Here is a 27,757-nt window from a genome sequence, read left to right as displayed (position 1 = left end):
ATTTAGGATACCTCTATTATGATGACTTGTAACACACATCTTGATGTCTAAGATCGAGTTTGTATTATTAAGAGAAGAAAGATGGAGTTTCGAATGCATGTGGACGTGCGAGATGTCAAAATTTAAAGCTAGCTTGAGATGTACTTAACCTTTGCTTTTGGGGTTAAGCCTAGATGTTAATTAGAGGGTAATTAGATTGCATGGGATGGTGTGTCGATTAAGTGAGTGGGCGAAGAACAATAAAAGTGTCAGCCACAAAGCATAACTACGGATTAAACAATGAGGGTTTGACCTCTGCCTCAAGGGAATCATGACACGAATTCCAATGGTAATAAAAAACGGGGAAAAGGGAGGAATACGCATGAACAGATCACACATCTCTTAATCCCTCCTTGCTTTTGCTTTAGCCGGACATGAATCTGGTTCTTTAAAATGGTAGGAAAGCTCCCACCAAACCTTTTGCTCTCATAGGGGAGATTGAAGGTTAAACCTCAATTAGTATTAATACGATATAAAATATAAAACATAAAACGTAAAGAAGGGAAGGAGTACTGTAGATAGACAAAAGAAAACAAAAGGAAGCAAACAAGGGAAGGGGGAAGGGGGGGGAGGAGAAAAGATGGTTGAGACGAAGAAAAGAGGAGAGGGGAAAAAAAGAAAGAAAAGAAAAGCAAAGTTGCAACCCTGCTGCACACGCATAGGGTGCCATGCCATGTCAAAGGGTGTGCGGATTGTGGCTGACCTTTGTAAAGCAAAAGCCAACACTACAATTACAATACTCTATCTACGCCTTTCTCCTCTCCCTCTCCCTCTCCTCTCCTCTCCTCGTTGGTGGAATCTCTCCTCCCTCTCCTCTCTCGCTCTCGTGGGGGTTGTCGCATCATCACTTTAGCTTTAACACAAGTCAAATGTGGGCATGGGGGACTACGAGAGAGAGAGAGTAAAATATAGAAATGAATAATAAAAGAAAACTGTAGGTGGTAATATGAAAGAAAGAAAGAAAAAACGATGGGTGCGTGCGTAAGTAGTTAAAAACTAAAAACTAGAAAAAAGAAGGGTTGGTGCGAGAAAGAAAAGCCGTTAATTCCGATGTCTTTACTGGTCGGTGTCTGTGGAATGAGTTGTTTTTCCTGCAGAGGCATCAGATCGGCTGCAGGGAATTTCCCTACGCAAAGCTACGTGGAGCGCAGGGGGGAGAGAAGGGATGCAGCGGATTCGTGCATGGAGAGACGTATACAGAATCCGTCCCATCGCTGGTTCAGAGGCAGAGATCTCGAGGGCACCCCACATCCACATCCACATCCACATCCACATCCACATCCGCATACGCATCTACATCCAGTGGCAGTTCTGGCAAAGTCGATATTTTTCCTTCTCAAGTTTCAACACCTCTGTCATCATGCTAAGATTTGTTTTAGGGTTTGGGGTTTAGTAGCCCCCACAGGTGTACCTGGAGACTGACACCCACCACTGTTTCTTTCCTTTTATTCTGGGCTTTATTTTAAGTCTTTTTTTTTTTTGTGCAGGAATATTTTCTGCCCCAATGCTTTAATAAATAAATAAATAGGAGGTAAATGGGACATTTTTGGCGAATGGTCAAAATGAAGCGTACTGGATCATGTACTGCAGTGGCAGAGGAGGAGGAGGAGGAGGTTGCTTGTGTGAGAAGGAGAAGGAGGAGGAGGAGTAGGAGGAGAAGGATGAGTCAAAACTGATTTGGAAACCTCATTCGTTGAGGTGACCAAACGAAGATAAGTCTTCAGATTAAGGGCACCCAAGTGGGCCATCTCAACCTTTTTTTTTAATTTTATTTTTATAATCGATCACTAGAATAATAATGATGTTGGATATTTTTAAAAATAGCTTTTATGGTGGATGGAGGTGAGGAGAGACCCAAACAGAAGTGATTGTAATACCTCACCAGTACTAGTTTAATTTTATGCTTATTCACATTCAAATCAAGGTTATCGGCTTTTAATTCTCCCAAACAATAAATAGGTCAGAAGCTCGGAACATATGCTTATAAAGTGGAAACCCATGGTGTTAGTCATGGGTTGATAAGACCCATCACTAAGCTAAATTTCATTTGATCAGTTTAGTAAATCTATAATTAATTAGAGGTGCATGAGATAAGACCAACAGAGGAAACAACAGTAGAATAGGGGGTTTCAGAAGGCCCAACTTAGCCCAACCCTCGAGATCCTACCCAAGGATATATAAAGTGGCAGCGATGCACGCGTACCTTACATAGTTGCATATCACAGTAATGCAAAACACTATAAACTCGATTATTCCAAGATTATTACACAAAGTGCTTCATAATTGCAGCATTCGGCAGTTAATTGGACAAGGCCAGGATCCGACAACCACTAGTTACTATTGCTTGAGAGATGCACCAGAGGAATAGCTTTACTTGGACAAGGGCAGGATCCAACAACCACTGGTTACTCTTGCTTGAGGAATTGCTTCATTGGTACTAATAAGGACGGAGAAGTACTTATTTTATGTGATGCCCTACCAATAAAGTAAGCTAATATAAGTTAAACAAAGCAACAACCTCCTTAAATACAGAGTTATTAGGTCCATTAAATTTTAACTAATATAATAAATTATATAATTCACTGAATAATTGCTCCAATCTTAATCACATGCTGCCAAAATTTGCTACAAACTGTCGCACTTCCGAACTGATACTTTAAACCAATCGTACTATTAAACCATCAATCAAGTTGAGTCATTAAATCAAATCATCAAGCTATTCAACCACTAAATAATTTTCTCTATAATAATTATTTAAAATTAAAATTAACCTTATAACATTCTTAGTCATAGTGAGAGTCCATACAAACTCTCTCCTGGTCGGTAAGGAGAGAGAATTTGCGAAAGATGCTGCTGCCTTGTCATACTAGTTTGCCGTATGATCCAATGCAAGATAGCCAGAAAACAAGTAGGAAGTCCTTTGTCATCACTATGTCAGTTCTCAATGATAACTGTTACAAGTTTTCCAACTATTAATTCAATTGTTCTTCAGAGTCCTGAACCAGCACCAGCAGCACCAACTTCTCTCAGTACTGCTCAATGGCCATCAGATGTTACTTCCCTAGCATAATCATCCCAAGAAAGGACACCAGGTATTTTATCAAAGCTTCCAAGCTCCACAGTGGCCATGTACAACCCTGCAAAGCATCTAGTACTCTCGGCAACACTAGCATGCTTAACAAGGTTAGATTCTGTAACAAACAAACAAATTCTCTCTTAGGAAAAGGATATGTTGATCTGAATTCCCTGCAGCAGGTTTTTGAAAACCGAGAGATAGGAGTAGTTTGTTACAGAGATAAAGGTGGAGAAATACTATGTGAGGGGTTTGATGAAGGCCCTCGATTGAGTCGCCAAAATCTGCAACTCATTAACCATCATAGGTAAAAGAGCATAGGAGTATATTCAGCATTCAGTCAATTGCAATAACAGAATATATAATCCTTTGTTCTTTTCTGTTGAATGTCATCAGAGAGACTCAAAGCCCTGACTACCAAGAGAAGATGCTGCTTCATATTGTTGAGGCTGATTCTTGCTGTGTCAAGGGTGCTGCTGTCCATAGCCGAAAACAAGACAAATAATCTACGAGAAGGTGCGTGAAGGAGAAAAGCATGAGCAGCAATAGAAAGCACAGTAAAAAGTATCCAGGCCAATGTATCTACTTTAGTAAATAGATAAATAAACTTTCATCCTGTAAATAAGGCATGGTTCGTTGGTGATGAATATAAAATGAATGCAATTACAAAATGATGATTTGGTATTTCCCATAGAACAACAGCTACAAAAAGTCAAATTGCATGGAACAAAGAGGATTTTTAAGAGATTTATTTATATATGATCCATTTTGCAATACCTTTTTTTACACAGTAAAGATTCATGGCCCTTTACTATGGTAATTTTCATAGCATAACGTCTACAAGTTCTGACAAAAGATAACACTTAGTCCAAACCGCAGAAATAATTGGAAGCATATAGGGTAAATGAACACAACCTTCAGCCTTCAGGAACAGGTTTAGGTTTCCTCTAATTTGGTCTATATTTCTGCTCTGCTTGATGTATCGGCAAGCATTCTATGTTTGTTAGCTGTAACTGCCTAACAATCTCAATCTTTGCAATTAGCTCATTTTAGCATATATTAAGAAAGATACCTCTTGTTGAACCTAAACTTCAACCCGTAAGAAGGAATCTTAACATTTTGCAATGACGAAATAACACCGAGCAACACATCTTTTTATTGTGGTCAGAAAACAGAAGCTGTCAAAGATATTTTGATCATAAACCATCAAAAAGGTAAAATCACCTTCAAATTCAGCCTTGTTTGGAGATGCATAATTCTTTTTGTACTGGAAGTACATGAGCTGACAAATTATCACCTCTCCATGAGTAGTAACTGAAACAACTCTTACTTATCTTCACTCTCCTCTAATTCCACTCTAATTCCATCTTATCAAGATGATAAGATTCTGAATCTTGAAGGTGGTCAAACAAAGTCCATCTACATATCCACTAATCATACTAAAACCTATAAAGTACCAATATCCCTGTGGTTTTAGACAAGAGGATCTTTTATTTTTCAGAATGAATCTGCTGATGAGATAAGATGACATAATACTTGGGCAGATTTTTCAAATAGAACTTTCGTTTCTCTAGTAATCGTTTCACTCGTTATCTTAAACAAACAGAGAATGACTTAGAAATTAAAACACCTATCGATCCAGAGACAGCTGCACACAAGCATGGCATCTTAAAATTGCATAAAAGTACTACAACAGAATTTCTATGCATGACATCAACATCTTCTCACTCTCATGACATTAAATTTAACTCATGAAGTGAAACGAGTAGATCATTAATTGTGGAGCACTGTCAATCTCGGCTGCTAATACTCAGCAGCCGAGAGCTGGTTTGTGCTCTTTAATCTGTGCAGCTGCAAAACTTACTGCCTAATAGAACTATAATTAGCCAGCTCGGCCAGCTGCAAAAATAAAATATAACTATGGAAATTCCGAAGATTAATACTAGAAGAGATTATCATTTAGCTATAAACATCAAAAATGCTGCGAAGACATATAAAGCATCCTAAATTCCAAGCTTTACTTGCTATCTAATAAAAAATGTCACTTTTATAGACAATGCATGCAACGAACCAAATGTTTTTATGAAAAATTTAACCATGACATGAACAGCCATAATCTAATACCAAAGATTTATTTTTAATTCTTCTTAAAGAAAAGATGACAGAATCAACGCAGGAACCATAATGGAAAAGCGACGACATCAAAGCATACTCGAATCAACCTTTCCTAGTTCAAAAGATAAAGAACTTGTTCGTTTTCATGGTGAATTTAAGCCAAACCTCGCAATCGCTGTGCCAACTTGGATTTCGTTTGCGTGGCACGAGGAACTCTAGTTCTTGGTCCGTCGCAAGGCGAGGAATCGGCGGATCGAGATGAACGAGTGAGGAGGAGGAGGAGGAGGAGGAGAGGTGGAGAAATGGCGGCGGGAGCCATGGCTCACGAGTCACGAGGGTATACGATAGGGCAACTATACGTTATTCATAGTTTTTCTTTTTAAAAAAGAGTTTATATATTTCAAAATATAACCTCAAGAAAACAATTATTTCCCCCACTACTACCAGTGCACACTACTCCTGACTCCAAAACGTGTTTCATGTCCTCCTATATAAAATATAAACATAAAAGGGGCAAGAATGCAATGATGCCTCTTTCGCTTTCGGTGTCCAACTCGATATTAAAATAGGACAACGTTCGTCTTGCTCATAAAACGCACGTTGAGGAATGAACCTCGTTCACGGGTAACAACTATATAGGGATGAAATATAAATAGACAAATAGTCATTTCTATTTATTATTATTAAAAATAATTATTCTTATAATACAAAGTGAAAAAAAAAATAATTTTATGAAATTATAATAAAATATTATTTAATGTTGTAATATAAAATATAACTTTAATGAATAATATTTGTCTTATAAAACATTACTATTATAATATTTAATTATTATTTTGAAATAAGAAGCTGTAATTCAAAATAAAATTAAATAAAATAAAAGTTATAAAATTGCTCCATTCAGTAGTAATAAGCCAAGGGCCAAAGTCCACGTCAGCCAGATAGAAGATGGTGGTGTATCAATATCACAATATATTATACACGTGAAAAACGAGATGTTTTTGTGAACTTCAAATGTTTTTATATACCCCCGTTACTGACCCCATCTCCATTAATCCTTCTCCTCTCTCTCTCTCTCTCTCTCTCTCTCCCCGAGATGCTTCCAAGAGCCAGAAGCATCTTCCACATAGGGGAGGACTATGGTGAATCCATTAGAGTGGTGTCAAGCTCAATGCCGGCGCCGGAGAACCTCGTTGGTCTCCAGCTTCTCATACAGAAGCCGCAACGGCGACCGCCCCCAGTCGTCGTGAAGGCCTCCATGAGGCTGCGGAAAGGCTTCCCAGACTTAGGGTTCCTCAAGGCTTGCTCTCTTTGCCACAAGGAGTTGGGTCCTCAGATGGATGTCTTCATGTACAAGTAATATATCTATTCGTATGTATAGATATATACATCTTCTCTCTTAGATATAGAACTAAGTTAATGAAGTTAGAAGCCAGAGAGATCTAATGCCATTCTATGTCATGATAATTTACAGGGGTGAGAAGGGATTTTGCAGCGTGGAGTGTAGGTGCCATCAAATACTGTTAGATGAAAGAAGAGATCTTGGAATATTTTCTGCAAACGAAAGGCTCAGGTTGCCCCACTACTATTATTGTCAGCATCATCACCTCAGGGGTTCCACTATTGGAGCATCAGATCATCGGAGGAAGATAACAGCCGCAAGATAGAGTGATGAGTGGCCCTTTGGAAAATTTTGTCATTTTCTTAGTTGTTAACATTTTTCGATAATTTTAATGTGTACAAATTCATGAGTGTTCTGATTTTTGGGTCTTTTTTTTTTTTTTTTTTTGAGGTAGTTCGTATCAAAATTTTCATAGTTTGATAGAATCATGAGGGCAAAAGACAAGTTAGCATGCGGCTTCATTGCAATCCGACAACTCTATGAATCTCTGAAGAGCTAGAGAAGATAATCCCTAACAAACAAGTGAACAACACATAACACTACATTATAATAAAAAGAAGAAGAAAAAAAAATGATGAATGGTCGAGGAACAAAATGGTAGAACTCCATTGGCCACAACGAGGAGATCGAGAGAGGTCGCGTAGTGCTCCGACGCGGTTACGATCAGTTCGTGAGCCAAGAGTGGCTTGGGCAAGCTCATTATGCATCTAGATGTTAAGATCACCACGGCAGGCACCGAGCGCTAGAATCGCTAATCCCCAGCAACTGCTACAAGAAGAGCATCACCTATAGATGAACCGGGAGCAGAGGAGAGAAACCAAGGGCTAACAGTGAAGAAGATGAGTCAGAAGATGAAGTTTTCGGAGAGGGAGAGAAGAAGAGAAATGAGGAAATGAAAAGAAGGGAGAGGGAATAAGTCTCTCCTCTCCCCTAGCCATCTAGGGGAGGGGAGAAGTACGTTAAGAAAACAAACGAGAAAAAAGCTTTTTAAAAGGGAGAGGAGAACTACTGACCGAACAAAAAAAACGGAGCTAGGTCCGACTCTCAGGTAACAGCTAGATCATTCGAGACTAATATTAGGATATATCATATCATTTATACACTGAAATTTGTAACAAAATCTGAAACGATTAGACAAACACTATAACAGTTCTTTGTTTCCACTAAATTGAGTTCCGGAAGAAGCCGCCATTAAAGTCTTGTTATTATATTTAATTTGGTTTTCTTGCTAAAATTGGGCATTTGGTCTAGTGGTATGATTCTCGCTTAGGGTGCGAGAGGTCCCGAGTTCAATTCTCGGAATGCCCCCCCACTAGTTTGTTTACTTAATGTTTTTTTTGTTACTTCCGGTAACAAAACAAAATTCAAACATTTGTCGCCCTTGCTCATCTCTCCCTGCCGTCACTGAGCTCTATAGAGCTAGGGTTTCTTGACGGCCATCTCCTTCTTCTCCTCTCCCTCCAATCCAATCAACGCCGTTCCCAATTACTAACCAAGAATTATAGCTCTAATGCTGGTAAAGCATTCTCTCTCTCTCTCTCTCTCTCTCTCTCTCCATTTTTTTTCACTGATTTTTCAAATAATTTCTTAATGCCTATTTCTTTTCGCCCAGTCAATAGCCGGGGGCGTCGAGTTCCATCAGGTGGCTCGAATCCTTAGCTCCGATCTCAGGAACCACCCTCTTGTCCGTCGCATCGGCGATTTCTTCTTCCGAATCCTCTCCCGGAGTTCCGAATCCGACGACCATCTCGGGTATAGCCATAATCCCGCGCGTCACTAATGATTGTATGTTAAAGATCGCAACTTTATTTAGGTTGATTTGTTATTCTCTCTTCTTCTTCTTGAGGACTCTTTGTTCATGATTGCTTTATTGATCTATCGCTTGCTAGTACTGCAGCAGTGGAAGTTCAGGAGCCCTAATTGATTGATGTCCACTGCTGGTTCTTGAATTGGATAAAAATCACAACTTTATTTGGTTTCAGTTGTTACATTATTTATTTATTTCTTCCGTATGCTTGGTGTTTGTTCTTGATAGCATTTTCTTGATATATGAAAATGCCAGCAGTGTAGTAGTGAACGTTGAGGAGACCTACCGGATTGATGTCCACAGCTGGTTCTCAAATCGGGAGCTCAATCGTAGCCCCAAAGATGAAGGTGATCCGCCTGCTGTTTTCAGTGTGTTGGATTCGGTTCTAGTTGACACAATGGAGAGATTGAAAAAGTTGAGGTGGATTCATTCGCCGCCCATCAAGACTTAAAGTGGTAATTTCCTCTTTGTGACAGCACATTCTTGTCTTTGCAGGGAAAGCATTAGTATCGTTGGAAGATGTAACTTCTATGAGGGAGTTTCTAATGTGTTGAGTTCGGGAAGTAGTTCTGACTCCGAACTTGATTTGGACAGAGGAAGTTGTGAATTTGTTAGGGCGCTGTGTTTAGATGGAAAGGTGGGAGCTGCGGTGAAGCTTCTCCATGAGTTGCTTAGGAAAGGTGTAGTTCCAGACCAATATACTTGCAATGTCCTACTGAACGGGCTCTGCAAAGTTGGTGACCTGTCGACTGCAACTTGCCTTCTTGATCTTATGCCTAGAATCAGTGTGTCGCCCAATTCTGTCACATACAGTACAATTCTTGAAGGGTACTGCCGTTGGGGCACCATGGATAGAGCCATTGATCTTGTTTGTTCTATGGCAGACAGAGGAGTCAGACCCAATATAGTTACTTGGAATAAATTGATGTATGCCCTTCGGACATTGTGTTTAGATGGGAAGGTTGAAGTTGCACTGAAGCTTCTCAATGAGTTGCTTGAGAAAGATGTGATTCCGGACCAATTTACTTGTAACGTTCTAATGAATGGGCTTTGTAAGATCGGTGAGTTATCGACTGCAACTTGGCTTCTTGATCATATGTCTGATTTAGGTGTGTCGCCAAATACTGTTACATACAATACACTTCTTGATGGGTATTGCCGTTGGGGCACCGTGGATAGAGCTCTCAATCTTGTTTCTTCAATGGCAGAGAGAGGAGTTAGACCCAATATAATTACTTGCAACATACTGATGCATGCCCTTTGCAACAGGGGTCTATTGGATAATGCAAAGAGAACTTTGGCTGAGATATTGGATGAGCATGAAGCTGCAAATCTAATCACTTCAACGATACTCATGGATGGCTGTTTTAGGGCAGGTGATATGAAACAAGCTCTTGAGCTTTGGGATGAAATGTCCACAAGAAGCGTCAGTGTTGATCGTATTGGATATAATGTGATCATTAATGGATTTTGTTTGAATAATGATATACAAGCTGCATCTAGATGCATTTCAGAAATGTTCAAGAAAGGTTTCCCGCCCGACCTTGTGACCTTTAATACTCTTATAAGCAGTTTATCCAAAGACGGGAGAATCGAAGAGGCTTGTGATATTTACAACAGGATGTCACTTGCAGGTATTCTACCAGATGAGATCACGTACAAATTGCTTATTCATGGGCTCTGTCAATATGGGTACATCCTGAAGGCATCAGAGTTCTTGCAAAAGATGTTAATTCATTCATTTGTCCCTGAGCCTCAAACTTGGAATCTTGTTATTAATGGCTATGGAAAGATTGGAGATGTTGTTAGTGCTTGCACCATTAGAGATATGATGCTTGAGATGGGTGTGGCTCCAAATATCTTTACATACAACAGTCTTATACATGCTCAAGTGAAGACAAGAAACATTGCATGTGCTTTATCTCTCAAGCAGGAGTTGCTTGCTAATGGGTTGTTCCCGGATGTTGTCACTTACAACTTGTTGATTGCTGCAGCATGTAATTCTGGTTACATATATTTTGCTAGGCAATTGCTTAGCGAGATGCTGAACAGGGGTTATCAACCTGATATTATCACATACACAAACTTAATTAGAGGCCTTTGCTTAAAGGGAAGAGTTCAGGAAGCAGAAGAACTGTTTAATAAGGTGCAGAAATCTGGATTACCTGTTGATCATGTGCCATTTCACATTTTTATAAAGTTGTACTGCAATATGGGAAAGACATTAGATGCATTTGCAGTATATGAAGAAATGACCAAGAGAGGTCTTCTGGGCCGCTATACTATGTACAATTCATTGTTTAATGCACTGAAGAAGAAACGTTATTACCTAGAAGCTATTCAAGTATATGATCATATGGATAGATTTGTACTGCAAAGATGTAAAGCTGGTGCTTGACTGTGGCATTCCATTATAGAATACAATCCAATATTTGTTGAGGAATCACAATTACTGGAGGTGCAGAACATGGATTCACTATCCCTTTTTTCTCAATCTAAGTAACATATGGTTTCTTCCAAAGTTATCATAAGCTCATAAACCGGTATGATACCTGTTGATCAACCTATTTTGGGATTGCGACAATCAAAATGGAAGCTTAGAGTGCAATAACTTCCAGAAAGGGAGAGCAACCTGCATGCTCAGCCAAGATTGATATTTAGATGGTCAAGGCTGAATATGCCCATGAACAGATACCATATATACCTGCAGAGAAGAAATGCAGCCACTGAAATGGGCCATTGAAATAGAGAAAATTTGAGGAGCTGCTACTTGAAGATTCCATCTTCAGTTACTGTAAGTTGTTCTTCTCAAGTATGTGATGCCCTTTTGGGTTCTCTTGTAGTAATTTAGTTCCGTAAATCTTTAGCATGCTCTTCTAGTAATTTGGTACTGTAAGTTCTTTGTCATGATTACCTTACAACTTTACACGCTATTACAGCCAATGAGATTGGATATTGTGTAACCTTCTTTATCTCCAGCAGGAGGAATTTCTCAAGGATATTATGCAGTTTCTTATTTTCAGGATCATAGTCAGCTTGTTCCCAAAGGAGGAATATCAGAGTTTCATGATGCCTTGGTGCAAAGTGCTTAGACCTATTCAATTTGGATAAAGAGGTTCTCTTTTGCCCTCAATAGAATATGCAAAATATTCTCCTGCTTTTCATCATGACTTGGATCGTTTGATTTTGAGTCACGTTTTTACCAGAACTGGATGTTAATGTTTCACATCTACATCGCTTGATGTAGGAAGCGGCATATATCGGATAGGCTACACTTTCTCAATGATGCACTACCACTTTTCAAAAATATTTTCTGTGTAAGTAGTTTTATCAACATCCCTGGATTTTGTCTGTATTCCAATAGATAAACCAGCTCTCTCCGAAGACATTGGTTCTCCTACACGAGTATAACTTTTCTCACTTATTTCTTTGTCTTCTTTTATTTTCCTATCATGTTAGAGAAAGCCTGAGTTAGTCATTTTTATTTCTTATATGCCAATTGATATCTCATGCAACTCTGGGCGATGTATACAAGAAAAACATTTACGTATACCTTCATATGAAAAAGTCATTGACCTCATATTCTTCAAGATTTACTTCATCAGATGGAGAGTAGTAATTTGCATCTCTTTAAGTTCTTTGGAGATTCACATTGGGTTTCTATGCATTTTCTTGGCCGACGTTGATCTATATATGGGCTAATAATGTGTTGTATACTGAGAATACTTTAAACTTAATTATGTACATATAAGTGTAGAAGACCCTATATGATCTGCATAAACAGAAATGTTGGTTACTCTCAATTATAGGGTTATAATCTGAATATTAAAAAGGACAAACTTTAGATAATATATTTTTTTTCCTTCTACACCCTAGTCTGAAGATTAACTGACCTCATCTGGGTTCAAAATTTCTTCATTAACTTTTGGCTTTGTCAAACATCAGGAGAGGAACCGATCCTTACCTAGAGGCTGCAGCAGCTGGGGCATTTGGCATGAAGGCAGGCACTTTGGTTGCACTTCGGATTCCAACAATGTATCGAGTTTTCTCTCATACCAGAAAGTTATTACAAGTCTAGATCTTTGTTACAGCGTTGAGAAGTGTGCAAAAAGCCCTCCCATATGGACCATGTGTCACATAGAAGCATGGGAAGGAAGTACTGCTATAACTTAGCTAGAGAAATAGTATGTGGGTTTATATCAGGAGTGTTTCAGGCAAAACCTAATGGTATTATTGGTCTTTTGAGTTTGGAAGGTGACTCTACTTCACGCTATTTCTAACCAAATAATTATAAATCCATGAACTTTTTATATGCTGATGATTTGTTTTGATTTGACAGTCTTGCCACTTTAGATGTAAGCAATTTGTATAAATTATATCTATATTTTACGTATTTTGTGATTTAAACTCCGTCTTTAAAGATTTTATAATTCGATCCTCTTTTTTTCTTATAATTTTATTTAACATTCTAGATTAACTTAAATGCTATTAGAAAATATATATTTTAATATAAAAAATAATATTTAAATATTTAAATTATTTCTATCTTCTTCGTTCTAATTTTCTTCTCTAAAGGAGGAGAAGAAGACAAGGGGGAAAGGGAGAAAACAAAGGGGTGGTGATGGCGACGATAGTAGAGGTAGGTGAAGAAAATATTAGAGGAATATAGAAAATGAGAGAAAATAATGGTGGTATCTTAATAATTTAGTTGATATTAATTAATTAAAATAATGTCATGATGTTAAATAAATATTATAAAAAAAAAGAGAGTTCTATTACAATTCAATCCTTGAAAATAACAGTGAGAATCATAAAATTAGTCTAGAATGGTATGTGTAATTGGATCAGGCAATTTTATTTTACTATTTTTCATGAAATAGAGAGAAAAAAAGAACAAATAAATCATTGCAGATGATTGAGGAATTCACTGGACTATGTGATGTGATATCACCACTTGTGAGTAATAATTCTGTGATCAAAGGGGTCTTCCATTCCCAAGACCTAATCATGATGAATATAATAACATGCACATATTAAATAAATACAAAGGGGGATACTATTTCATATTAGATGAATTTTCCATCCTTTTAAGACTCAAGCTGGATATTGACTACCCATTTTTGCTTCATTTCCAGAATATATAGTACATTTATACTCCACTTGCACTGAAATTAAAAAATAAAAATAAAAAAATAAAGCCACATAATAAATAACTTTATTAAATATTCTAATATCCTTAAAAATTATAGCTCCATTCTTTTTGCCAAATATTTGTTTCTTCCACCTAACAAAAATAACATAACATGAAACGTGTTGGGCACACGAATCAACATTAATTCTTAATCATTAAGAACTGCAGATAGAAATTAGTACATGATTAATTCAAATGTATGACTTTGACATCCGTGCTAATCCAATCATCTATATATTTTTTTTTTTAATTCTTGGGTACGGAATAAGAATAGCTATTCCTGGACCTGCTCAAACTTTATCCCAGTTTAACTCGCTAATCACGTCCAAGCCCAAGAGTCTAACACGTTGAGGATTAACGAAATAGTATCAGCTGTCATTAGTGCAAATTAAGCATCATGTCGAGCATGTTAACCCAAGTTAATTGCAAATTAATACAAGCAATTTCAATATGGACTTCATTTTTAAGTGTATCCCACGTAAAGCTTATACTATTTCTGTCATACAGCTAAGTATCATTAACCATTTCGTTTATAAATTTGAAGAAAATTAATCAAAATAAATAAATAAATAAATAAATGGAGAATTGTAATATATACCTACTACTACTAGTAGCTAGGCAATATAGAGTTTTCTAATCTACATTTTGGGTCATTAACTATTTTAATGGACCAACTTGGTCTCCAATTTGGTGAAGATTATTAACTAATCCATTTATTAATTACAACTACTACCTACTACTTGAGGAGCTCACTCTCTTTCACCTAAAATTTATTCTAACTTGTCAGCTTTGCTGGTCAACTCTGACCAAACTTGATGGTTTCGTCTCAAAATTCTCCACCTCCATATATTTTAATGAGAAAATTATAAATAAACGCACTGTACTTAATTAATATATCCAAAAAAAACCTTACCATTTAATAGATAAATATAATTTAATTTAACCATATCATAATATTAATAACATTCAAACAGTGAAAAATATAAGAGGAGTGAGATTAAAATATATATATACATATATTATTTTAAATTGACAGAATAGTCGGCAAATAAAATAGAGAGAAAGCTTTATTTGTAATATAAAGTTAAAATGGAAGGTGTTATTTGTAAATTTCACTTTAATAGATGCAGATGTATTAGACTTTAAAAGTCGAGAGAGAGAGAGAGAGAGAGAGAGAGAGAGAGAGGAGTTCTGGGATCACACACACCTGCTGTCTTTGTTGGTTCACAGAATGTAGTCTAAAGTGAAAAAATAAATACTAATAAAGTTTTAGAAGATATATTATGTATCAATTGAATGGAAGTTTCCAGAAGGTAAATATCATCTTAAAAATTTAGAATTATTCATAATAATTACAATTTATTTATTTTTTTCTACATTTCTTTTTCTCTTTTTCTAGAAAAATCTAGAACCTTGTGTGAGTACATGCAGATTAGATGACACCTAACAGCAACACAAACTTATCTTGTCCCCCATCTTTTCATGGTACAGTCCATGATTTTGTCCATCATCTTCTTCGCAGTTGATTCCATGCATGCACCTACTTTTCTCTCACGAGATTATCCACCTAAGATAGAGATTTTACTTCCCCCCCCCAAAAAAAAAAAATAATAATAATTTGATAAGATCCAGGGTGCTATTTACAATATATATATATATATTAACCACCATAGTCATTAGTCAAGTATAATGCCAAGAAGATATTTTGCAAAGCCAAAGACAAGGACAAATATGCTTACAAGCACAAGTCTTGCAGATATTTTTGTTTGCACGAAGGAAGTTGCAATATTCTTATCTTGCAAGCATTACTTTGTGCCCACTTGCTACTTCTTATTTACCATAACGTCTCTCTCTATATAAATATATATATATATTAGAATGATATGAATATGAAGTAGTTGATTCAATCAATAGTTGACTTTGTAATGGGTCAGCTACCTGGGTTTTTGCCAAAGCCTTTGGGTGATCACCGAGGCTATAGGATGGTCAACCAGTGAGTTTAATTAATATATATCTCCAATTTAAACACATTCTTGCCATGGCCAGTTCATCAAGAATGTATATAGATTTTGTGTGTTTGTTTTCACTAGTATTATAAAATCAAAAGTCCAAGTCATAATACCAAACGTACATGGATCCAACCTTCCGCAATTTAAAATACTCAGTTAAATTTTAATAAAATTGATATTAAGTAGAACATCATAAGTTCTATTTTGATTTAAGCCATTCTCGACGTTAGTAAATAAAATACGATCGAAGTTATCTAATGCATGCGATCCTAAAAGTAGGGCAAAATTAGATCTTATTCACTGTGCATTGAGAAGAACAGTAGCTACGAGGACAAAGTTTCAACCTTGGGGTAAAGAAGATTCAGTGTACACAAGCTAAGAGGACAAGCTTATTAATGTCATCAAACTATGCTAACAAGAGATGGTACATATCCTAAAGCATATTCCATTTTCTTGGTGGTCCTTAGATTCAGCCCCCTTTAATTCCTTGTAGCAAATAATCACCTTAATCTTGCTTATCTTCTCGTTATTATTTTAATAATACCGGCTTAGCCGATAATACCGCCTTAATAAAACCATGGTGGTTTTCCTACAAATCCACTGCAAATCCTCTACCATCACCATCTTAATAGCTGCTTAATCTAGTCTAATGATTGGTTAATCACATGATTAGTGGACAAAGAAGATGGTTAAGTTGCATATATTTCATGCATATCTTGCATAGGGTCTGGATACTAAAACCAGGGTCATTGCTCTGGATTCACTTTTTTTAATCTAATCTCACTTATAATATGATTAACCATAATAACAAGGTCATTAAGGTAAAAATAATTACATTTTCTATTATTAAGTTTAATTAATATAATGAGTATGATGAGCTCATGCAAAATGCTTATATATACCACCACCCTACGCACAATTCCTTGTACCAAAGAAGTAGTAAGCTAATTGTTAGCTAAAAGAAGGGAGAAGGAAGCTTGGAAGGGAGAAAAAGGAGACTCCTTTGGGATTTGGATTGATTCGAGATGTGTGGAGGAGCCATCATTTCCGGCTTCATCCCTACGGCGGGGACGAGGAGGGTGACCGCCGACTACTTGTGGCCCGGTCTCAGGAAGAAGAAGGGAGGGAAGCATCATGCGATTGTGGAAGACTTCGAGGCCGACTTCGAGGAATTCGAGGGCGAGTCGGAGGAAGAGAATGACGACGAGACGGACGACGAGGATGTCAAGACGTTGGGCTTCAACTCTAGTGACCGCTTATCTCGAGGTAAATATTGGAAGGGAAATAAAGAAATCCTTTTCTTTAATGCTTGAGATTCGAATTTCTTCTAATTATTTTTAGAAATTGCTGGATTCTGCGAATTGGGGGGGTTTTTTTGGGGGGCGTATGAAGAAAAGGAATGGGATTTCATAGTTATTCTCGTGGCATATATCTTCTTTTTTAGTGATAATTTTGTTCTTTCAAACTTGTTCTTCTTCTTGATATTTGTAGTTTAATTCAATGATATTAGATCTTCGACAATATTGAAGACGCCTAAGAACTTTCCCTGCGGCTTTCTAGTCATGCCTGAAAAATATAACAAGTGATTTTGAGAGAAAGAGGTGCATCATGTGTCACAAATAGCCAATGGTGATTCTTTTCCATTGAAAATTCTACTCACACCACATGCTTAACGAGGAATCTCATGAAAAAGGAGAATAGTGAAGAACCACCACTTTTAGGCTGACTTGTGAAGAATAGGAGCTTCTTCCTCAAAGTCATCAGTGAAACAGATCATATGAAATGAGAAGATGCTAGTATTAATCAGAATGACTTGTTTTCCACTCATCTTTGTAGTGTTTGACATGTTTTTATTGCAAAGTATTCTTGATCTCTAACTCTCTTTTTTTTTTTCCCTTCATTGGACTGTGGATATGTTAATAATGAAGGTCTTAGATATCAATTTTTGTGATTGTATTTATGTGGTATTTCATAGAGAACATTTTTAGTTTTGTACCATCAATTATACTAGCTAACTATATGAAAGATTTCTATCTGTATATACGAAGGCTTAAATTTGTTCTCCTTTTGATTTTCTGCTGTTCATATTATTTACAGAGGTCTCAACTACTTCAAGGTCTGTGGGTTTTGATGGACATGCTGCTAAAGCAGCCAGCCTGAAGAGAAAGAATCAATACAGAGGAATTCGCCAACGCCCATGGGGCAAATGGGCTGCTGAAATCAGAGATCCTCATAAAGGGGTTCGAGTCTGGCTTGGCACATTCAACACTGCCGAGGAAGCTGCTAGAGCTTATGATGTGGAAGCCCGTAGGATCAGAGGCAAGAAAGCCAAGGTGAATTTCCCTGAAGGGCGATCAATTGCCCAAAAGCGCCGCCATAAACCAATTAATCCATCAGCACCCAAACCAAGCCTGTCACAGAACTTAAACTTCAATAAGTCCTTCAATTGCCTTAATTACCCGGATGGCAATTTATATTCAAGTCTTGGGCTCATGGAAGAAAAGGATCATACTCAAGCTGAAGTTTTGAACTCTTATTCAGCAAAGAAAACTTCTGCACCTTTAGAGGGAACCAGGGTGAATCTCTTCTCTGACCAGGGAAGTCACTCTTTTGGCTGCTCAGGCTTGGCATGGGAATTCGAGGCCAAGACCCCCGGAAAGACATCAGTTCTCGCTCCCCCCTCAACTGAAAGCGATGAATCTGAAGTCTTGGAATTTGGTATTCCACAGAAGAAACTTAAAACAAATTCTGGAGATGCAGTGGCCATGGAGCAAAACACTGCAGTGAAACTCACTGATGAGCTAGACTTTGAATCCTATATGAAGTTGTTGCAGTTCCCTTGTATAGAAGGAAGCTCATATGAGTCTATCGATGGAAATTTCTGTAACGAGCCAGCTCATGATGGACTGGAAGTGATGGAGCTTTGGAGCTTTGATGACCTTCCTATGGAGGGCAGCGTCTACTGATAGTCCTGGCTCCTGGTCTTAAGTAATTAAAAAGTGATGTAAGTATTTCAAATTGATTGCATTATGAGTAATTTTATGTGTCTCTCTTTTTCCTCTATTACTTGTCTTCTTGAAAAGGAGCTTTACGCTGCTTAATTCCTATTTCAGGATTCATATCGATGTGTATGTGAAGGACCAGATTATTCATCCCCAGCTGTAAATTAAATAAAGCTTGATGGAAGTATCTATTAGATGTAGCGTCTCCTCTTAGCTGCTTTATGCTGCTCTCCTACGAGGTGTTACAGTTGTTTGGTCTTTCATGCTGATGATTACTTCTATCTGAAGCTGAGGCTTTGTTGTATTTTGTTGCTTGTTATCGTCAGAGATGCTTGTGAACTTGATGCTCTTGTTTCTTTGCCATGTTCAATTCCTTGTTATAATATCTTAAGCCTAGACTGGATTTGCCATAATCTAGTGGAGATTTGCAGAGTTGCATTTGTTTGTATGTGATTGATTGTGAATATTAAATTGAATCTGATCAATGATTGCGGTTACGGCGACTATCTTTTTCTAAATTCCTGTAGCTTTGCTATCCATTTGGTTCCTTCGGCTGTTTGCTATCTAGAAAAATATCTCCATATGTTTGGAAGGGTTATCGGAATTAATATTTACAGAGCAGTTTTTACTATATATATATATATATATATAGAGAGAGAGAGAGAGAGAGAGAGAGAGAGAGAGAGCAGCTTAAATCTTTATTTACCTTTCAATAACTCATATGAGAAGAGAACCCAAACCGGTAAAAGAAAGAGTCAACATGCAAATAAAAATTTGAACTACTCTGTAAATACATATAAAAAACTATCCAGATTCCTGTTATCACATCTTCAGATTGTGTTCTCAAAACCGCTATGCCGATTTGGTGGGTGCTAACTCAGGATTAGTGGGTTTGGTAATTGTTATCTGATAGTCTAATGAGAGATATGGGAGCTGGTGATTTTGGACTCATTTGAGGTTAGTGGTGGTCCTAGTGAGGATTAGGAGTTGCATCTAGGTGAGTTGCGAGATTCTTAAGCAAGCCTATATTAAGCATAGTATGTGAACATTCTTCTGGCCTAAAAAGGCCATAACATTTGAAAAGAAGTACAGGACCATCTCTCAGGCTTGTGGAGGTTGAATCACAATCTGCTGGCCTATATAAAAAATTAGGAACACTGATCATGCTTCCTTCGCAGAGATTTCTATCTATTCACAAAAGCCACCAGCTTTCACCTCTAGAAACATTCAAAAGAACACAAGACTACTCCAAATATCAAGTTCTATGTCCATTTTTGGCATAGGCTTATTTTATCACATAGCCATGAAGCTTGCAACGCATCAATTGAATCAAAGATAGTGTGTTCTACACATGACAATTTTGAGTATAGATATTGGATTATGACTGTACATTTTCTTGATCTTAAAGATATGGAGATAATATGAAAGAACTAATGATAATATTTGTCACCATATATCCAGAGGATGATGGAACAGCAGAATCACCAGATAACACCTAAAGGACGAGAGATATGTACAAGAGACGCATAACAGAAGCTAGCATCCAACTCTGGAGTATAAGTCATCCAGAGCAGAGTATAAAGGCCCAGCAGCCCTTGGTCTCTCCACTGTGCCTAGGAGAATGTCAGTGGTGGTCAGATAAGGATCACCATAGAAGCGCAGATTAGTTTCCATCCTTGTTGCGACAATGTTACCTTCCAATGAGACACCAACAAAAGCACCTGGATGAAGTTTCCAACAGAGTATCAAATATCTATAGAAACTAATAGTAACACAAGGTAAATAAAATGTCTGCCTGCAAAAGATCTAGAGCAAAATGCCAAAAATCGTTCCTCCTTAATGTAACCACCCATAAGCTTTCTTAGGATTCCCTACACCTTAGTCTTGCATGAGAAGAAAATTTGGTGCATGTTGAGGAATATGAATTTAAATAAAGTAATTTAACTATAGAATCTATGGAAATTTTTTTTAAAAAAAAAAGGATTCCAATTTGAATAAACTCAGTTGTCAAGGCATTTATCTTTCCTTCACAATATCATTACCTTTGCTGCAACTGTAAGTATAACACATTCCAGACCCTCTATCTCCTGTCCTAAGATCTGCTTCCAGAACTCTGCCAATTGGTCCAGCAGCAGCACTCAAACCAGCTCCAAGAGATATATGCATGCGACTACTAAATGCTTTGACAGCTTTACGTCCATGTAGCACAATGATAAAATCCATGAGTTCACCCCCAATCTGGAAGTACAACAGAAAAGGTTCAGAAAATATCATAATAATCGGTGCTTAGGATTTAAATGCCCAAATATAAGATTTGTTTCAAAGCATTGAGGCATAAGTCTACATCATTTTGCCTTCAAAGAGAAAAGAAAATTACTGGTAGAATTAAATATAAGTCTTTTCAATAGTATCAAATCAATCGATGAGAAACTTCTCGCAATGTGAAAAAACTATGAACGTTTTCCTTAATTTTGTTTGAAAATTATCTCTCTTGTTTATTGCATATATTTCGCTCAGAGATGATGTTCCCTCTATTATAAGTATCATATGGTTTTTTTTTTGTCAGTATGCTAGTTCGACTCAATCAAATGTAAACCCAAACTAACTAACAGTGTGTAGCCTGCTGCTCCAAACCAAAAATGAAAAAGCTTACATGAGCCCACTTATCGGCTCTGAACCTAACTAGACAGCTAATTTGCAAGTGATAATTTGGATCCAAATCTGAGAAGTTATTTCAACTTCTAAACTAGCAGGACAGTACAGCCAGAAAAACATAAAATCCCTAAATAAGATGTTTTCACTTGTTATGTGATTTATGTGTAGTTATTCTCCATAAGTTAATAAAATCATCCCACAACTTCTCAGTCACTGAGAAGTAGTGGGATGAATCCAGACAACTAGAACTTCAAATACAGCAATGCATGCCGATTTACTCGTAGTATATGTGATAGTAGAATTGAAGAAACAAAGGGGATAATATACTGGACCTACCTGTGCTCCCCATCCTAAACCAACAGAGAGTATGGCAGATGGTGCAGACCATGACCCATCAGACCTACGAGAAAGTACTAGACCACTACCAACTTTGTAGGTAAGAAGTGCACCAGCTTTAGCAACAGTTAATATGGCAAGCCCCTTTGCTCCTTTGAGAACTGCCCAGGGAATAGACTTCTCAGGATTTAATCTAGCAACCTGTAAATTCCAGAAACTAAAGACAATAAAAGGCAAATAATAATTGCAATAATTATATTTCACAAGGTAACAATATTTGCATGAAAAGCTTTTTCTAGAGAGAGACGCAAAAAGGAAACCTGACAATAACTTCTCAATGTATTTGTTGATTTGTATATCTCGTATTCCATTGATAAACCAACAGGCAAATTTAACCACCCTCTTGTGCATGTCCAATCCATAACATCATGTTTTGCTGATTGCATTGCATTGCTGATGTAGTGGATCAATATGCCCTGCAGTGGATCAAGCCTGTCATAACAAGCATCACATACTCTCTGAGGGTTCCGCTCTCTGAACTTGATAGGCAACAAACATCTTCCCTTCGTACAGTCTCTGCAGAAGATGCCCCCACAAAACCGACAGTGATGCCTTCCGCGAGTAATAACCGTGAAAGGAAGATTGCATTGCATGCAAGCAGTAGCATAACTATCTGGCAACCAGTCAGGAGGCTCTGCTTGCAGCATTTCACTGTATGCACTATAATCTAGAGCTTCTCCTTCAAGTAGAGGTGGTGCACTTGGTATGCAAACTGATGGATGTATATCGCTATCTCCATTACCTGTGGAACTAAGAAATGATATATCCGAGCTAGAACTTTGTTGGGATTGAATATCAATATGTTCTCTGTTCCTGCCAGTAAGAATTGTAACTAAGCCACTAAGTACAGTTTTCACATTTATCTCGGGATTAGCTTTAGATTGAGGAAAAATACAAGATTCCTCGATAAAATCATTTCCCTCTGGTAAGTCAGACTCCAGTGATGGCTCATAGAGATATTCCTGTCCTAAGGATCTTGGCACAGATGAACAAAAACTTTTAGGATAGCCACATGAGAGATCAGCTCTACTCTTTTCATCATACTGACTTCCTCTGTCAAGCTTGGAGAGTGAAGAATATGAAACTATTCTGTCAGATGAGGCCATAATTTCATTTACAATGCAGCACTTATCAACAAATAGAGCTTCTCCTGCAGGTATATAGACCCAGTGAAATTAGCAGGCCGAACAGCTATCTTTACAAAAGTTCCACCATAGCAATAAGAACAGCAACAAAAGAATCAGCATCGAATAGTCGATGACAACAATGATACTAATGATAATAAGAATAACCATAAGGTAATGCAAAACACACCCGCTAACATATCTGTTCCTCTGTAGATGCTCTAACTCTCTTTGGTGATGAAAAGATTTAGCAGTTTCTAAACCAGTAGGCTGGACATATTATATTCCTTTGCTTTCTAGGGCAAAAAAGATTTCAAGCTTAGGTCTATTGTTATGTTCAAAAATAAAATCTTCAGCCATCAATTATTTCTTATAAACAAAGGTTTTAACTTACTATGTGGCTGTTTCTTTGGCCCAGAAAATTACCTAATTACTTATTAACTCACACAAAATGAAAAAAATAAATAAATAAAGATTCAAAAAAATTAATGTTTCTGATGAAAATTGAAGCAGCAAGCAGATGGAAAATTTAAATGACTGTCCCAAGATTAACAAATGGCACATGATCATTTGCTCCATCTCCCAATAATTGATGAGCCCAAAGTGATTCTCTCCAGACGAGATTACAGACAATTCCAGATCTTTTATTTTTTCATTTTCCGCTGGAGTACCGACGTCTACCATGCACCTGAATATACATATGGTAATGTTCATTTATACCAAAAAATTGCGGTCTTCATTGACTCAAACGAGTACGTCAAGCATAGAAATTTTTTTTTTCCTTTTTTTCTCCTGTTTGTAATAATTTAGTGCATTTCTAAGCTTTCTTTCTATGAAGGAATCCATGTGCATCAACTTCCAATGAACCAATCATATTCTTTAACTCCTAACAGATTAGTCTTCCCAAGGTTTTGTTTAGTTCTTCTTTTCATGCAATTCTAGAGCAAAAGAACCTTTATTTGGTTATATGCAGCAACACATGATCAAATAAGTAACAATCAAGAAATCAAGAAGACATCAACAGTTTGCAGCCTCCATAGGGCAACTCCCCAATTGATAAACCTAGAAATCTAGAGATGAAGCATAAAGAAAAGATGGGCAATTGGAAGAAGAAGACTTGAAATTCGAAGAAGGAAAGATCAGAACTCACGAAACGGATGCCGAGGAAGCCACCGGCGGATTTAATTCTTCGAGGAGGACGAATAGATCGATGGAGAAGAGGAGATATACGGCGGAAAGGGATAGAAATAGAATTGATTTGTTTCGCGGGGAAGGAAAGGAAGCAATAATAAGGAGAGGTTTAGAACGAGACGCCAGCTTTTAACGGGTCTAAATCCTGTTAACCCGATAAGAAACAAACCCGGTCCATTATAGAAGTACTCTTTCGTAATTTCGTTGGGTGCTAGGGCTTTCCAGTCACCATATAAAAGGACTGCCCGCCTCCTCCCCCCGAAACCGTCTCCACTCAAACCCTAGACTTAGAATTCCGCTGTCCTCGGGCGGACGAGGAAGTAGCCATGGCGGCAGCTCGGGTTCTCTCCCAGAAGGAGCAGGACATCCAGATGATGCTTGCTGCTGATGTCCATCTCGGAACCAAGAACTGCGACTTCCAGATGGAGCGGTACGTCTTCAAGAGGAGAACCGATGGTAAGTCTTAGTTTATCGGCTGCTCCTTTGTTTAATTGCAGATCTTCTGCCTTACGATGTTATAGTTTCGTCAAAAGCTGGTGTTTTGATGAATTACGAGTGTTTTTGGATTTAGATTGTTATTTGATGAGACTAGTTTCTTTTTTCTTTTCGATGGCATGGTTTACCTGACTGTAAATCGTACGAGAGACTTCTTTTTATGGGGGGCAACGAATTTGCCGTGGGATGGATTAACTGTGTGATTAATTGGAACTTGTTTGAAGAGCAGATCGTATTATAATTTCCTGATAGAAGATTCGCCGATGCAATGCTGATGATAATTTCTTTTGTTCTAACAATGATATAGTACATTACTTTTTGCAAAATTTTGTTGAATTCTTTGCATTTATTTGTAGATGTATAGGGTCTTAGTCTGCCTTGAATGCGTTACTATCTCGTAGAGCTGCTAAAGCACATTAAATCGGCGTTGCATAAGAAATAGTGGATATTTTTTTGTCTTCTCTTTTTTTCCCGTAATATAAATTTTCTCGTATGTCATGGATAACCTTATTTGGTGTGAGCATGGAAAGGAAGATTGATCTTGAGGTTATTCATTATACCTTGTCATTTTAGGGTTATGAAAAGGTTTAGCAGCATTAAAAGGTAAGGGTTCATCCTTTAAAAGCCATCATTTGGTAGGAAAGAAAATTCATGCTTATGTGTTGTTGCTTTTAATGCTAAATTTGCTTGATGATCATACCTTGTTATACCTGAAACAATTGGTATCTAGTATGCCGATATAACACAGTGCAGGGAATAATACCCTATGTGTATAAGTATCTATTTTCTACTCTAGTATTGTTGTTTTTTTATCGGCAAACATTTCCAGCTACCTTTTTTTTGTTTGTCAAGTCTCATATTATGCAATTCCAAGAGATCAACCGTTTATTGTAAGTAACAAGCAGCCTTGTTACTTTGTTTTATGTGCTTTTTTTTAGTCTTCTTGTATCAACAATTAGATCTTGAGCTATTTTTCTTGTTTATGACAGGTATCTTCATTATCAACCTCGGTAGAACTTGGGAGAAACTCCAGCTGGCAGCTAGGGTCATTGTTGCCATTGAGAACCCTCAAGATATAATCGTCCAATCAGCAAGGCCATATGGTCAGAGAGCTGTTTTGAAGTTCGCACAGTATACTGGTGCTCATCCTATTGCAGGGAGGCACACACCCGGAACCTTTACCAACCAACTTCAAACATCTTTCAGCGAGCCTCGTCTTCTTATCCTCACAGATCCTAGGACTGACCATCAGGTAAATCTCATACTTTGGAATTTTCTTATATTGTAAGTATGGCTATCAACTTCTACATTAAATTACTCGCAGCCAATCAAGGAAGCTGCTCTGGGAAATATTCCAACTATTGCCTTCTGTGATACCGATTCTCCCATGAGATATGTTGACATTGGAATTCCTGCCAACAATAAAGGAAAGCACAGTATTGGCTGCCTTTTCTGGCTGTTGGCAAGGATGGTTTTGCAAATGCGTGGAACAATAGCTCCTGGGCACAAATGGGAAGTGATGGTAAGGGATAATAATATTTCATGATCAATGAACTTTATGTACTGACAATATGTGTATATATACACACACATACATTGTATGTCATTTTTTTATCTATAGCACAGTAAAAGCTAATTTGATGTGTGTTTGCAGGTTGATCTATTTTTCTACAGAGATCCTGAGGAAGCGAAGGAACAGGAAGAAGAAGCTCCTGTGGCCCCTGAATATGGTCAAGTTGTTGGGTACACAGGTTTGCCAGCTGATCAGTGGGGTCAGGACCAGTGGGTTTCTGATGTGGGAGTTGCACCAGCTGTCATTCCTCCGGTTGCTGGTGCTGAGTGGGCTGCTGGCCAAGGTCAGTGTTCTCAATTGCTCTCATTTACTTTTTAATTTACTTGGTGGATCTCCCCTAGGGCTGTGAAAAAGCCCATGAGGCTCGTGTGCTCGGCTCAAGCTCTAAATGAGCTGAGTCGAGCCAGCATTGGCTTGCTCGAGCTCAGCGATCGGCTCGATACTCTATATATATTATATTTATTATATATATATTCAAGTTGGATGCATTATAATATATTCACATTAATAATTAGGATTTTTATATTAATTATTTACTGTTTGTATTACTCTATGTGCTAATTTATACTTTAGGATTTATATATTTTTTTAATTGTTTAGTTTTCATAAATTATTTTATTATGCATATCAGGCTCAGCCCAATAAGCCCCTAGAGCTATTGAGCCAAGTTGAGTTAGAGATGAACTGAGCCAAGCTGAGCTAAACTTTTCCAGCTTGAGCTGAAAAAATTCAGCTCTCTAGCCGAGCTGAGCTCAAGCTCGGCTCATTTACACCCCTAATCTCCCCTGCGCTTCCCCTGCATGCCCTTCAAATGACTTTTATGTGGTTCTGTTTCTTAATAGTGTTGATTTGTACTGTCTTTGATCATATTCTTTGCTGTATTGCTCTCTATACTTTTGTCTGGACTTAAATATTAGATTTATGTCCAATTTCTATGGTTATTTTCCTCGTTATCTGCATACCATCAATTATTGCTGTTGCTATATAATATTTGGCCAGAGAAGCTGGTTTCATGCCTGTTCCCTACTTAATTTAAACAAAGACTTCGGTTTTCATTTTGTGGTTGTTTGCTATCATGTTGGCCATTTCACCCTATTTTACCTCTGTGCCTTATTTAGTTACTCGTGTAAGTCTAATCTTTGATTATTCTTTTGAATAACAGCCCCTGCTGGTGATGGATGGGATGCAGCTGCCGCCCCGGCACCTGTGGATGGTGTTGCTGCTCCTGTTGTTCCCTCTGGTTGGGAATCTGCTCAACCTACTGCCACAGGCTGGGAGTAGGAAGAAGTTTAGTTAGCGAATTCTGTAGCATTAATATCAGTTCGAATTTGTTTCTAAAGGAGGTTTAAAACCTTCCATTGCTGAGTTTTGATCATCAAACTGTGAACCTATGTAGCCATGTCAGGTGTTTTTCTGTTAATTATTTTTAATTTATTTCAAGGATTATACTCTGTTGTTGCACTTTGGAATAGAATTGTGATTTGGTGCACTATACTTCATTTGCCTGCTCAACTTTTGATAGATTGTTAATTACTAGTAACTGCCTTGATCGCTTCTATTTAAAACACAGATGTATTCGTGGTTCTGAGTTTCCTCATGAAAACTTCATCTACGCGAGATTTGATCAGCTTAAATAGCTAAGAAAATAAATTCAAGTACTACTTTCGTTGATGTTGCTGGGTGTA

The 27,757-nt window shown here is 37.5% G+C and overlaps 4 protein-coding genes and 1 non-coding gene across 15 annotated transcripts; 4 read left to right on the top strand and 1 right to left on the bottom strand.

Annotated features, from left to right (window-relative positions):
- Positions 1-7,865: 7,865 nt before the first annotated feature.
- Positions 7,866-7,937, top strand: TRNAP-AGG (transfer RNA proline (anticodon AGG)). Its single transcript has one exon. It is a non-coding gene; the product is annotated as a tRNA-Pro (tRNA).
- A 34-nt stretch (positions 7,938-7,971) lies between these two features.
- On the top strand, positions 7,972-12,792 carry LOC140777990 (uncharacterized). 11 transcript variants are annotated; one of them, XM_073122471.1, is made up of 7 exons: positions 7,973-8,145; positions 8,242-8,381; positions 8,692-8,856; positions 8,932-11,230; positions 11,460-11,551; positions 11,684-11,753; positions 12,382-12,792. In XM_073122471.1, exons 1-4 carry the CDS (start codon positions 8,140-8,142, stop codon positions 10,832-10,834), a joined length of 2,214 nt encoding a protein of 737 aa, XP_072978572.1. In that variant the 5' UTR covers positions 7,973-8,139; the 3' UTR covers positions 10,835-11,230; positions 11,460-11,551; positions 11,684-11,753; positions 12,382-12,792. The 11 variants fall into 11 exon arrangements, with proteins under 11 accessions (XP_072978577.1, XP_072978572.1, XP_072978575.1 ...); XM_073122474.1 differs by having other exon boundaries at positions 11,643-11,753; XM_073122472.1 differs by having other exon boundaries at positions 11,446-11,551.
- Positions 12,793-16,549: 3,757 nt separating this feature from the next.
- LOC140779562 (ethylene-responsive transcription factor 1-like) lies at positions 16,550-19,135 on the top strand. The gene is made up of 3 exons (XM_073124681.1): positions 16,550-16,902; positions 17,734-18,640; positions 18,750-19,135. Exons 1-2 carry the CDS (start codon positions 16,662-16,664, stop codon positions 18,600-18,602), a joined length of 1,110 nt encoding a protein of 369 aa, XP_072980782.1. The 5' UTR covers positions 16,550-16,661; the 3' UTR covers positions 18,603-18,640; positions 18,750-19,135.
- Positions 19,136-19,905: 770 nt separating this feature from the next.
- On the bottom strand, positions 19,906-24,097 carry LOC140779658 (uncharacterized). Its single transcript, XM_073124846.1, has 5 exons — positions 23,964-24,097; positions 21,950-22,839; positions 21,630-21,830; positions 20,681-20,876; positions 19,906-20,359 (listed from the first exon to the last, which is right to left on the bottom strand). The coding sequence occupies exons 2-5, from the start codon at positions 22,793-22,795 to the stop codon at positions 20,175-20,177; spliced, it is 1,428 nt and encodes a 475-aa protein (XP_072980947.1). The 5' UTR covers positions 22,796-22,839; positions 23,964-24,097; the 3' UTR covers positions 19,906-20,174.
- Positions 24,098-24,262: 165 nt separating this feature from the next.
- LOC140778057 (small ribosomal subunit protein uS2-like) lies at positions 24,263-27,564 on the top strand. The gene is made up of 5 exons (XM_073122589.1): positions 24,263-24,460; positions 25,489-25,751; positions 25,824-26,021; positions 26,154-26,355; positions 27,235-27,564. Exons 1-5 carry the CDS (start codon positions 24,331-24,333, stop codon positions 27,351-27,353), a joined length of 912 nt encoding a protein of 303 aa, XP_072978690.1. The 5' UTR covers positions 24,263-24,330; the 3' UTR covers positions 27,354-27,564.
- The last annotated feature ends 193 nt before the right edge of the window (positions 27,565-27,757 follow it).

Source organism: Typha angustifolia, chromosome 15 (assembly GCF_048772165.1).
Source record: "Typha angustifolia cultivar Huaian chromosome 15, ASM4877216v1, whole genome shotgun sequence".
NCBI lineage: Eukaryota > Viridiplantae > Streptophyta > Magnoliopsida > Poales > Typhaceae > Typha > Typha angustifolia.
Note: the sequence above shows the minus strand (reverse complement) of the source record. Positions and strands in the feature narration are given on the sequence as shown.

Excerpts from the sequence above, each read along its gene's own strand:
- LOC140777990 (XM_073122471.1), top strand. Across the intron at positions 8,382-8,691 it reads GAATCCGACGACCATCTCGG|CAGTGTAGTAGTGAACGTTG; the intron begins GTATAGCCATAA and ends TGAAAATGCCAG. Across the intron at positions 8,857-8,931 it reads GAGAGATTGAAAAAGTTGAG|GGAAAGCATTAGTATCGTTG; the intron begins GTGGATTCATTC and ends TTGTCTTTGCAG.
- LOC140779562 (XM_073124681.1), top strand. The coding sequence starts at position 16,662 with ATGTGTGGAGGAGCCATCATTTCCGGCTTCATCCCTACGGCGGGGACG. Across the intron at positions 16,903-17,733 it reads TAGTGACCGCTTATCTCGAG|AGGTCTCAACTACTTCAAGG; the intron begins GTAAATATTGGA and ends TATTATTTACAG.
- LOC140779658 (XM_073124846.1), bottom strand. The coding sequence starts at position 22,795 with ATGGCCTCATCTGACAGAATAGTTTCATATTCTTCACTCTCCAAGCTT. Across the intron at positions 21,831-21,949 it reads CATTGAGAAGTTATTGTCAG|GTTGCTAGATTAAATCCTGA; the intron begins GTTTCCTTTTTG and ends TGGAATTTACAG. Across the intron at positions 20,360-20,680 it reads TACTTACAGTTGCAGCAAAG|GTGCTTTTGTTGGTGTCTCA; the intron begins GTAATGATATTG and ends AACTTCATCCAG.
- LOC140778057 (XM_073122589.1), top strand. The coding sequence starts at position 24,331 with ATGGCGGCAGCTCGGGTTCTCTCCCAGAAGGAGCAGGACATCCAGATG. Across the intron at positions 24,461-25,488 it reads CTTCAAGAGGAGAACCGATG|GTATCTTCATTATCAACCTC; the intron begins GTAAGTCTTAGT and ends TGTTTATGACAG. Across the intron at positions 25,752-25,823 it reads ATCCTAGGACTGACCATCAG|CCAATCAAGGAAGCTGCTCT; the intron begins GTAAATCTCATA and ends AATTACTCGCAG.